Below are 9892 nucleotides of genomic sequence, written 5' to 3'. Positions count from 1 at the left end.
CGGGACGGGCGGCCGGCTCCGGCTCCGGCGGCGCTGCGCGCAGGTAGGGCAGGCCTGGCGGGCGGCGGGGGCGGTGAGCAGGGCCACCGCCCCCGCCCCCGCGAACCCCCAACCACGTGGTTTTCCCGGCCAGGGGTGGGGATGATGAACTTGGGGTCTCCGGGAGGGGAACACCTGCATGCCCATTGGCCGCCGCCCACCCAAGAGGCAGACTCCTCTCCTCCAGGGTCTCACCCCTGGCTACTGAGGGACCCTCCCACGACTCTTCCCAGTGTGGCTGTTGTGTCCCAATCTGACCAGGCTCCTACCCCCAATGGGTAGCTTCCAGCCAGGAGTCCCCTCCGCAGGCTGACGCAGACAGGGTCACACTCCTGTCAACCCCTGCCCCTCCTCCCAAGGTCCAGAAGGCCAATCCCATGGCTCTCGGCCTCAGAGATGGGAGCAGGGCCTGGGGGGCAGTGAGGGACTCCCTGGGCCCCTGCAGTGGGCCGAGGTGGGGGAGGAGGCAGGGAGCAACCCGCTTTGCCAGGCTGGTGCTTGAGCAGAAACTGGGCCAGACGGTTTGTGGACAGTACTTGGAGCAGCGCTAGGCAGGAGCAGGCTGCAGCCCCCTCCCCCCAGTCCCAAACCTGCAGTGCAGCCTGGGACCCCCAGGTTCTCAGCACCTCCTCCCCGCAGCCTCGAGGCCAGAGATGCAAATTGCAGCCAAATCCTCCTGGCCCTGGGATTAACTTCCTCTGGGTGGGCTTCCCCATGCAAATGGGAAGGCCCTGGAAGGAAACCAAGTAGGGCCCCACCCCTTACATGATGGTCTGGGTTGCCCCCTCTGCAACCAGGGTGGGAAGTAGGCCTGGTGGTTGTGAGGGTGGGATTCTGGGAACCCACCTGTGCCGTCTGCCCGGCCCTGCTGTCGCTGCAACACTATCCTTTTCTTTCCACACCAGAGGCCAGGCAGTGGTAAGGCTTTCCTGGGGGTGGGAGGCGAGGCCTCGGAGCTCGGAGTAAAGTTTTCTCCGAAGCTAATTAGCTCCACGAGGGGAAGGGCAGGCACATGGGGCCTCATTAGTGGGGCCTCAGCTCCAGGCCCACTCTGCACCCTGTGGACTGTGCGGGTGCCTATGTGGACCCTGGGAAACGGGTGGTGAAGCCCCTGGGGACCTCCCAAGCCGTAGATTGGGTGTGCAAGGGTGGGCCGCCCTCCCTCCTCTGGGTGGGGGTGCCCTCACCAGTGGGGAGGGGGCATCCGGGGTGACTGTAGGCTGGCAGGCCCCTGGCTGTTGCTTCCCGTTGCGCCCTCCAGCCCCAGGCTGGCCACTTCCGAAGCCCCCGACGCGATGGAGGAGTGGGACGTGCCCCAGATGAAAAAAGAGGTAGAGAGCCTCAAGTACCAGCTGGCCTTCAAGAGGGAGATGTCCTCCAAGACCATCCCCGAGTGAGTCTCCCGGACCCCACGGAGCCCCGCCCACTCAGGGCTGCCCGCTCGCACCCGCACCTGCGTCTCATTTCCCTGCCCCGTGCCTTTTGCATGAGCCAGAATCTCGGCCCCTCACCCTGCCCGCCCTGCCCGCCCACAGGCTCCTCAAGTGGATCGAGGACGGGATCCCCAAGGACCCGTTCCTGAACCCCGATCTGATGAAGAACAACCCGTGGGTGGAGAAGGGCAAGTGCGCCATCCTGTGACCCCCGCCCCGCCTCTCGCCTCTTTGTGGGGGGGACACCTCTATGAAGGTGTGACTTTTATAAAGATTCTTTGAGGACGTGTGTGCTTTTTGTACATTTTCTGATGGAGAAAAAGCAACAGCACAGCGTCAAGCCTGGGCCCTGGGGTGTCTGGGGGGGACCCAGGGCGCCCCGCACGGGGCCGCAGCTACAGCAGGTCCCTGATGTACAGGTTGCGCCGCACGGCGTTGGAGACGCCCTCCTTGAAGCGAAACCAGACGTCACTCCTGCCCACCGCTGTGCCTATGCGCCGCTCTGTCGCATCTGCGTCCGGGGCCACATCTCCTGTGGAGGCCACATGGTTGCTCCTCTGCCTTGCTCCAGCCCCCCCCCCCCCCCCCCCCCCCCCCCCCCCCCCCCCCCCCCCCCCCCCCCCCCCCCCCCCCCCCCCCCCCCCCCCCCCCCCCCCCCCCCCCCCGCCCTCCTCCCACACACCTGCATTCAGGGCTGGCGCTCGCTTGATGACCACACGACCAAAGAAGTCTCTCTCGGGCTGAAGAAGGCAGGCTGGTCAGGGTCTTGGGGACAGATCCCCGAAGGATGGTCCCCGCTGTGAGGGGAGGCCCTAACGGCTGAGGGAGCAGATGCCCACCTCCCCTCCCGGCCTCCCTCCACGCTCTGCACGTGCCCCTTCAGGCCCTCAGGACCCACCCAGCGGCAGGAGGGAGCCGTAGCCACATCCAAACTGAATCAAGAGGAGGCCCCTGTGCTGAGCAGCGAGGAACTGGCAGACCCCCCACCCGGGGCTGAGCACCAGCCCCACCCCCATCCGCCTGGCCTGAGCCCCTTGGCCCCCACACCTGTTCCTCCAGGGCCGCTTTCTTCAGGATGCGCTCCAGCCGCTGCTCCTCGTGGCTGTGTGCAGTGGGAGGCTGTGTCCCTTTCTCCCCAGCACCGGCCTGGGCTGCCCCCTCTGCCTGCAGAAACAGGTGGTGAAGGCTGACAGAGCAGGGCCACTCCAGGGACAAGGTCCCTTCCAACAGCCCTCCCCTCCTGGGCCTGGCTCTGGCCCGGAGCCCCAGGAGGCTTACCTGGGGGCTGTCCTCAGCACAGGCCAAGGCCTCTGCCCGCCGCATCTTCTCCATTTCAATCTCATGGGCAATGAGCTGCTTGGCCTGGTAGGTGAGGGGCTTGCGGGTCGGCAGCTCAGGAAAGCGACAGACCTCCTCCACGTTCCTGCTCTCAGAGTGGGTACAGAGACGTGCCTGGTCAGCAGGGACAGGCAGGGGCCACCTCCATACTAGTCTGAGATGCCAAAACACAAGAGCTGCAGGACGGGTCTCGGGCCTGGCAAGGCAATGCCTGAGCCTCACAGCAAGAAGAGATTACCTTCGCCAAGCCTCAGTTTCCCCAACTATATGTGGGCACAAGAAGGAAACCACCCCAGGGCTGCAGAATGAAGAAATGAGACAATGTGGCAGGGCCTGGTCCCGGGTCTAGGGCTGAGTGCTTGGAACTGTCACCACTCCTGCCTCCCCATGGCTGGGACAGAGGCAGGTGTGCACTGTGCCTTGCTGGGTAGCAGGGCCCCAGGGAACACCTCGGGATGGGGAAGCAGAGACCGGGGAGCTCCAGGGCCCCCTCGGGACACTGTGGCAGCCAGAGCCTCTGCAGTAGACCTCAGACCCCGGCACTGTGCCTCACTAGGGCTGCCCCTCCTCACAAGGGACATGGGCTGAGCCCCTGCAGCCACGCCCACAGACGACACAACGGAGACACCCCGTCGCCAAGACCACGCTTTCGTATTCCTGGCCCAGAGGCCGCCACAGCACAGGCAGCACAGCCCCCCCCACCCCCGCCCCAGTGCTGCACGGACTCACGGCTCTAGCCGGTAGACATAGTGCCCGTCGGACATGCGCTCCTGGCGGTAGGTTAGGCTGTAGGCAAGCATGATGCCCACGAGGCTGGCCAGCTGCTGTTTCTCACGGGTGCTGTACAGCTGGGTGCTCACCTAAGGGCAGGGGCAGGGGTGCTGAGCAAAGCCAGGACCACCCCCCCCCCCCACCGGCAGCCACAGCCCCGCTCTGGCCGGGGCACTCACAGGGCGCAGCTTGGGCGCAAGGATGTCCAGGAGCAGGCAGAGGGCATCCAGGATGAGGACCTGAGGTGCAGCTCGGCTGCGGGTGGCGGGTGTCAGGCCTGACACCAGCATCTGGACGAGGGCCTGTGTCCTGCTCGTCCGGTTCTGGGCCTGGGGCGGAGAACAAACCCAGCCTAGGTCACCCGGGACCTCTGGGCCGGACCCGAGCCCCGGGCAGGGTGCAGGGGCACACCTCCTGCTGGCTGCTGGGGAAAGTGATCCTCGGGATGTGGCTGGAGGCAAAGAGCAGGTGGAAGGCGGCCGGCAGGAAGGGCAGGTAGCGCAGCAACTGGAAGTTCTGGCTGTGGTGGGCGGCCCGGCTCAGCAGGTCGTCGAGGGCCAGCCAGTCGAGGGCCGCGCACACGGCCCCCAGGCTGGAATCCCGCAGCCGCAGCCGCAGGAAGTTGTCAAACAGGCCCTGGGGGGAGCGGGTGGGGGGCCCCTGAACCCCTCTGGCCTCGGCCCCCAGCCTGCTATGTAAGCGCTGCGCACCACGACCCTCCGCCTCCCACCTGGCCCAAGTGCAGGGCCTCAGGGACATCTGCAAACACCAGCAAGGGCCCCGAGGGCCCAAAGACACAGCCCAGAAGGCCCAGCCTGCCACCCCCACTGTTCTGACCCCATCCCAGACAGACGCGGTGAAGAACCCGACCCCCCTCCCTAAAGGAGGTTCTATGGTCAGAACCAAGGGCACAGAGGCCCCATCCCGTTCCACGTGAGAGTCCCGTCCCCTCAGGCTACGGCACACCCCCTCCCGGGCATGGATTCCAGATTTACGAGATCGCCCGCTAACCCAAAGCTCCTTAGGGAGGCAGCTTATCCCAGGGGTGGGGAGCATCTGTGCCGTCCGCCCCAGCCAGATGGGTCCCGACCAGCAAATGGAGTGACCCCACCATGACCTGGCCCACCTCCCCTCCCTGCCAGCCCACGCAGGGCGTCCCCCCCTTGCACCAGTTAGTCCCTCCCCCCAGGGTCTCTGCCTGTTTGCCGTCCTCTCTGAGAGATCTCCCCTGCGCCCTGTGTCCACCAGCCCTCGCTCCCATCCTGGTTCCTTGGCACACCATCTGAAGCTTCTCCCACCCAGCGTCTGGGGACAGCCGCACAGCCAGGTGCTAGCCCGCCGGCAGCCCCCAAAACGTTCCGGGAGCAAGATTACCTGCACCACCTTCTCACGCTCGCCCGCGGAGGCAGCCACGTGCAGGATGTGGTAGAACCGCTGGGAAGCCGTGGTCAAAGGCGCCTCGGCGGCACGGGGCCCCAAACCCGCGTGCCCATCACCAAGCAGGAGCGTGTAGGGGGGCAGGGCCGGGTTCTGGCCCCAGCGTTGCCTGCAGAGGGGGGCTGAGGCTGGAGTGGAGCCCTGCCTCTTTATCCCTCTCAGCGGCGCCCTGCTACCGGAAACGGCCCGGCAGTGTGCACGGGGGCGATGCCCCAACAGGATGGCGGGGGAGGCCAGGTGACCCCAGGGCCCGGCAGCAACGGTCTCTGCTGGAGGCAGGGCTGGCCTACCCACTTACCTCTGGGCCCGGGGCAGCTGGAAGACCTCCTGCCACACGGAGAACAGCCCCTTGCGCTGGTCCTTGAGGCCCACGTGAGTGGTCTGCACATCCCGCACGCTCAGCTGCCGCCGGCCCCGCCGGTGCAGGAACTGGGCACAGGGCGTGCGGGCAGTGAGAGGCGGCTGAGCCCTGCTCCACCCAGCGGCGCCCCCGCTCCCGCCTGCATGCCCACCTGCAGGGTGTTGATGCAGGCGCGGATGTCATTGTCCGTCTTCTCACAGAGAGCCGCCAGCGCGCCTGGGTCGGCCTGCATGCCCCGCCGCAGGGAGATCTGTGGGCAGGCGGGAGGGTAGGTGCTCTCTCCCCCAGAAAGCCCCCCCAGGGCCACCTCTTCCCGAGAACACAGGCGAATACAGGCCCAGCGGCCCAGCCTCGCTCGGTGCTCGGAACCCTCTACTGCCAGTGGGCAAACTGGTCCAGTCTCTCCCCACACCCTGGGGTCAGCTAGTGGATGGGACCCAGATGGGAGACGGGATCAGGACAGGGGTGGCTTCCCCCAACCCCACAGCTGGCCACACAGCCCCCTGGTCGCGTGTCCCCCACCGCAGCCCTCACCCACCTCCTGCAGCCGCTGCACCAGCCTGGAGGACAACGTGGGCGGGAAGTGGAGCAGGAGGGCCTGCTGCCTCAGCTGCCGCAGGGAGGGCACGAACCTGCAGGGGGCAGAGTCCTGCACACAGCCCGCCCCCGAGGCGCAGGCAGCAGGGCAGGGGTGGCCTGCCCCCTCCCGGGAGCCCTCTGCCCTCCTGTGGGGGCCCCCCAGCAGACCCCTCCCTGTGGGAACCCCTGCTCTCCCCCACTCACTGATCATTGCAAATGCAGATGATAGGCCTCTTCAGGAGCCCCCCCTCGGCCCGGCGCCGCCCCCCACCGGTGGGGACGGCTGGACCCCCGGATTCTGCTTCCTGCGGGCCCTTGCGGTCCAGGACACTCAGAAGAACGTTGATGGCGGCCTGGGGTGTGGGCGGAGGGCGTGGTGAGCCCCAGCTCGTTGCTCGCCCAGCTGCCCGCCCACCGGGGCGCCCAGGAGGCCCACCATGGGGGCCCCGTCGATCTCATCCACGACCAGACAGTTGGGCTTCCCGCCAGCACCCAGCACCGACTCCATCTGCGTGGCCGCCTCGATGCACGTGCGGAAGGCCTCAGGGCTGCGGTCGTCACTGGAACGAGTGAGGCCAGCAGGGGGGCCCGTCAGGGCAGCGTGGCCTCGGGCAGGGAACGACCAGGGCCCCCGGCTGCTAGCACAGGCTCCCATGGCTAGGCCACCAGGCCCGCAGCTCGAGACCACCCCGTGACAGGGCCACCCCGCGTCCCGACAAGCCCTGACAAAGAGTGAGCTCCGTCGCCTGTGAGCCCAGGGCCATGCCCCGCCCCTGGCCCACCAGGGTTTCTGGGGACTCGGGACAGACGGGAGGCTGGGCATGTACCTCGCATTCAGCTCCACCACGCAGTAGCCGGCTTGCCGCGCAATCACGTGAGCCAGGGTGGTCTTGCCCAGCCCCGGGGGCCCGCAGAGCAGCGCCACCTGCGGCCCAGACAAATGGGCCGGGTGAAGACATGCTATCACCTGCACCACTGTGGAGCCCCCAGCCCGCCCTCGAGGCCGAGAATCCTGCCCCGTGAGGCCCACTGCTAAGGGACGTGGCCCCGCTGGTGAGCACCCAAGAACGGGCCGCACCCAGCATGCTTGTGCTGCGAGCCACCGCTGTGGAGCCAAAGTCTCGCCTGAGACCAGCAAAGGGGAGATCTGACAGGGACACGGCCACTGCCGGTGCAACTGAGCCCCAGAAGCCACCCGCTGTCACCGTGTCCTGGAAAGGCACAGGATCCTCTAAAAAGCAAACCTCACCTGAGTCTTTAAAGCAGACTCAAGTTCCAACTCCCGTCACGTTCCGCGCCAACACCCTGATGTCATGACGCCCGCAGCCTCGGAGACAGTTCACATGCCTCACGGCCCCCAGAGGCTGCAAAGGCACAGGCCACCCAGACAGCACAGGCCCTGGCCCCAGAGACGTATGTGGCACGGCCAGGTGGGGCTCACCTTCTGCCGGGGCCGCCGGCTCGGGTCCAGCTCAGCCTCTAGCATGTCCTCCAGCACCTGCTCGTGGCTCTTCCACTTGCTGGAGGCGGTGGCCTCCTTGCCAGCGCGGGCCAGCTCCGGCCCGGGCCTCGGCCTCCTGGCGGGCCTCTCTCGGCCGAACACCACCGGGTCCCACAGCTTCAGCCACTTGAGGAGGCAGCGGTTAGTGAACTGCAGGACAGGAAGCGCGGCCTGGAGGACCCGCCAGCACCAAGGCCTCCCCGTGCCAGCCCTGTTGTCAGCCTGCTACTGTGAGCCCAGAAAGACACACGGGGATGCAGGCGCTAAGTAACGAGTCACCCAGCCAGTGAGTGACAGAGGGAGGCTCACAGCAGGACCTCCCTCCCGACCACCCCAGGCCCTGGTCCCGACGTGTCCCAGCATCAGCTGCTCTGACAGTGGCAAAGGAAACAGAGGCTGCTGGCAGGGAGGCCTGGACCCCCAGCCCAGGTCACAGGTGACCTGCAGAACGCCAGTCCCACACCGGCCTCGGCTTCCCCACCTACATTTGCAAAGGGCGAATCCAAACTCTCCCCTCCCTGCCCACGACCCTCAGGCTGACAATAACAATTTTTTGACAACGAAGAAATGGGTCACACTTGAATGAGAACAAGAGAACTAGGCCTCACATCATCACTGAGCAGCTCCGTGTAGCACCGAGGAGCAAACTCGTCCACCCAGAGGCAGGGCTGGGAGTCACCTTGGCCGTCAGCCAGCTCTTCCTCGGGGGCCCCCGAAGTCCGACCTTCCTCTCCCACCTCCTCGGACCTGAGGCTGGAGAACATCCTGCCCTGAGCTGCCGGCCACTAGACAGACCACACCTCCCCCGCCCCCAGCTGAGTACAGGCCGGAGGTCAGGGTCCCGGGGCTGGAAGGGTCCACCGTGTCACCTGCGGAGCGTGTCTGAGAGCTGACTGGCCTCCTCGAGCAGGCGCCGCCTCCGCTGTGCAAACAGCAGGGATGGGATCAGCGTGTCTTGGGGGCGCAGTCAGCCCAGAGCTGCCCTGCCCCTCCCAGCAGATCCTACCTCACTGTCCACCTGCTCCTTCAGGGACGCGAATGACACACCCAAGAGGTCCAGCTGGCCATGGCCTCGCCACCAGACATTAAGGAAAGGGTCCTGTAGGGAAGCAAAGACACCACTCATCATTTCTGGGAACATAACCACCCACAGACGCCCGCTCACAGTGCTGAGGGACCCAGGTGGCGTTTTCCAATGACTACAGACCAGGACCAAGACGTGCCCCCTCCCTAAACAAGAATCCTAAGGAGAAACTGCACTAGAACAGAGACAGCTCTGAGAAAGAAAAAGAAAAAAGGAAAAGAGAAGAGGAAGAAGAGACAAAGAGAAGGGGACCGAAGGCCCTCCCAGGTGGATGACAGAGACCAGGCGAACATCCTGAGGGGTCCGCGGGGTCCAAGGCGGGTATGATGTCTGCGACCCTCTCCTGGATGGCAATGAGCCTGCCAAGCCTGTCTGAGGGCTGTTGCCAGCCCCTCCCCCCGCTTGTGGCCACACAACACCCACCTGCACCCCTGTGCCCACGGGGTCGTTCCGCAGCACCAGAAAACCCCGGCAGCCACCAGTGGAGGTCACAGTGACGTAGTCTTCCAGGACAGGGGGCCGCCTCAGGACTGGATTTCGGGCTGCTGGAGAGGCCTGCAGGGGACTCACATCAGCACCAGTGTCCAAAGGCCTGGGAAGGGACAGACACTGACTTGGGGACACTCTCCTGTTACCATCGGAGGAGGAACCCAGGTCCACTCTTGACTATACACCCCTCCCACACACACTCAGCCCCAGGCCTCCCAAAACCTGGGACCCTCCCCAAATCCCTGGGACACCTGTGCCCCAGGCCACACACCCCTTGTCCCACAGTTCAGTGGGGACCTCTGGACTCGGTGGGGGGGTGATGTCCCCAGCAGGGGAGTCAGGAGGGGGCGGCTCTTCCGTCTGCTCAGGTCTGAAGTTCAGCTTCTTCACGACTTCCAGCCTGAGCCGTTTGACCCTGGGGGCTGGGGAGACAGACCAAGTGTCAGAGGCTCTTATTCGGCCTCACACCCCCCCTCTATACCTTGGGCCTCTGAAGACATACTGGGGGGCAAGGCCCTGTCCCTCGAGTCATGGTCGGCCAGGTGCCTCTTCCTGGCACTGCCTTTGTGGTCCCCTGAAGGTCCGCCTGGAGAGCAGTGAGTGGCAGCATCCCCTCCAGCAATGGCCTCCTCGAACGTCAGCCGGGACCGACACCCCGTGGGCCAAGGACCCCTGGAAGGCGACAGGTCGGCTGTCCCTGCCGGGAGAGAACGTTGACAGCAGCGGCGACAGGTGAGCCTGTACAGGCAACAGGTCCCGCGGCTGGCGGCGCTGGAGGGCCCTTCTCGATCCGATTCACCCCCGGTGAGCTCGCCGAAGCCTCCCGGCCCCCGCCCGCCTCCCCTCCTCTGAGCAGCCCT

General features: G+C 66.0%; 2 protein-coding genes across 5 annotated transcripts in view; one reads left to right on the top strand and one right to left on the bottom strand.

Annotated features, from left to right (window-relative positions):
• Positions 1-1761, top strand: part of GNG13 (G protein subunit gamma 13) — a 2255-nt gene extending 494 nt beyond the window's left edge. The window contains exons 1-3 of one of the 4 annotated variants that reach the window (XM_029949372.1): positions 7-43; positions 1301-1432; positions 1575-1761. In XM_029949372.1, the coding sequence (XP_029805232.1) occupies positions 1335-1432; positions 1575-1680 (204 nt within the window). In that variant the 5' untranslated portion in view covers positions 7-43; positions 1301-1334 and the 3' untranslated portion in view covers positions 1681-1761. Of the gene's footprint in view, positions 1-6; positions 44-1266; positions 1433-1574 lie in introns of those variants that run through there. The other 3 variants (XM_029949374.1, XM_029949371.1, XM_029949373.1) reach the window with 3 other exon arrangements.
• CHTF18 (chromosome transmission fidelity factor 18) overlaps positions 1724-9892 on the bottom strand; it is a 9052-nt gene continuing 883 nt past the window's right edge. The window contains exons 3-23 of the mRNA XM_029949112.1: positions 9535-9890; positions 9304-9454; positions 8967-9135; positions 8466-8558; positions 8329-8381; positions 8068-8212; positions 7400-7609; positions 6786-6883; positions 6395-6518; positions 6163-6311; positions 5918-6011; positions 5531-5629; positions 5317-5447; positions 4956-5127; positions 3993-4217; positions 3761-3910; positions 3540-3670; positions 2751-2895; positions 2520-2636; positions 2155-2212; positions 1724-2004 (exon numbers count right to left, since the gene is read on the bottom strand). Of these exons, the coding sequence (XP_029804972.1) occupies positions 1868-2004; positions 2155-2212; positions 2520-2636; positions 2751-2895; positions 3540-3670; positions 3761-3910; positions 3993-4217; positions 4956-5127; positions 5317-5447; positions 5531-5629; positions 5918-6011; positions 6163-6311; positions 6395-6518; positions 6786-6883; positions 7400-7609; positions 8068-8212; positions 8329-8381; positions 8466-8558; positions 8967-9135; positions 9304-9454; positions 9535-9890 (3007 nt within the window). The 3' untranslated portion in view covers positions 1724-1867. The remainder of the gene's footprint in view (positions 2005-2154; positions 2213-2519; positions 2637-2750; positions 2896-3539; positions 3671-3760; positions 3911-3992; positions 4218-4955; positions 5128-5316; positions 5448-5530; positions 5630-5917; positions 6012-6162; positions 6312-6394; positions 6519-6785; positions 6884-7399; positions 7610-8067; positions 8213-8328; positions 8382-8465; positions 8559-8966; positions 9136-9303; positions 9455-9534; positions 9891-9892) is intronic.

Source organism: Suricata suricatta, chromosome 8 (genome assembly GCF_006229205.1).
Source record: "Suricata suricatta isolate VVHF042 chromosome 8, meerkat_22Aug2017_6uvM2_HiC, whole genome shotgun sequence".
NCBI lineage: Eukaryota > Metazoa > Chordata > Mammalia > Carnivora > Herpestidae > Suricata > Suricata suricatta.
Note: the sequence above shows the minus strand (reverse complement) of the source record. Positions and strands in the feature narration are given on the sequence as shown.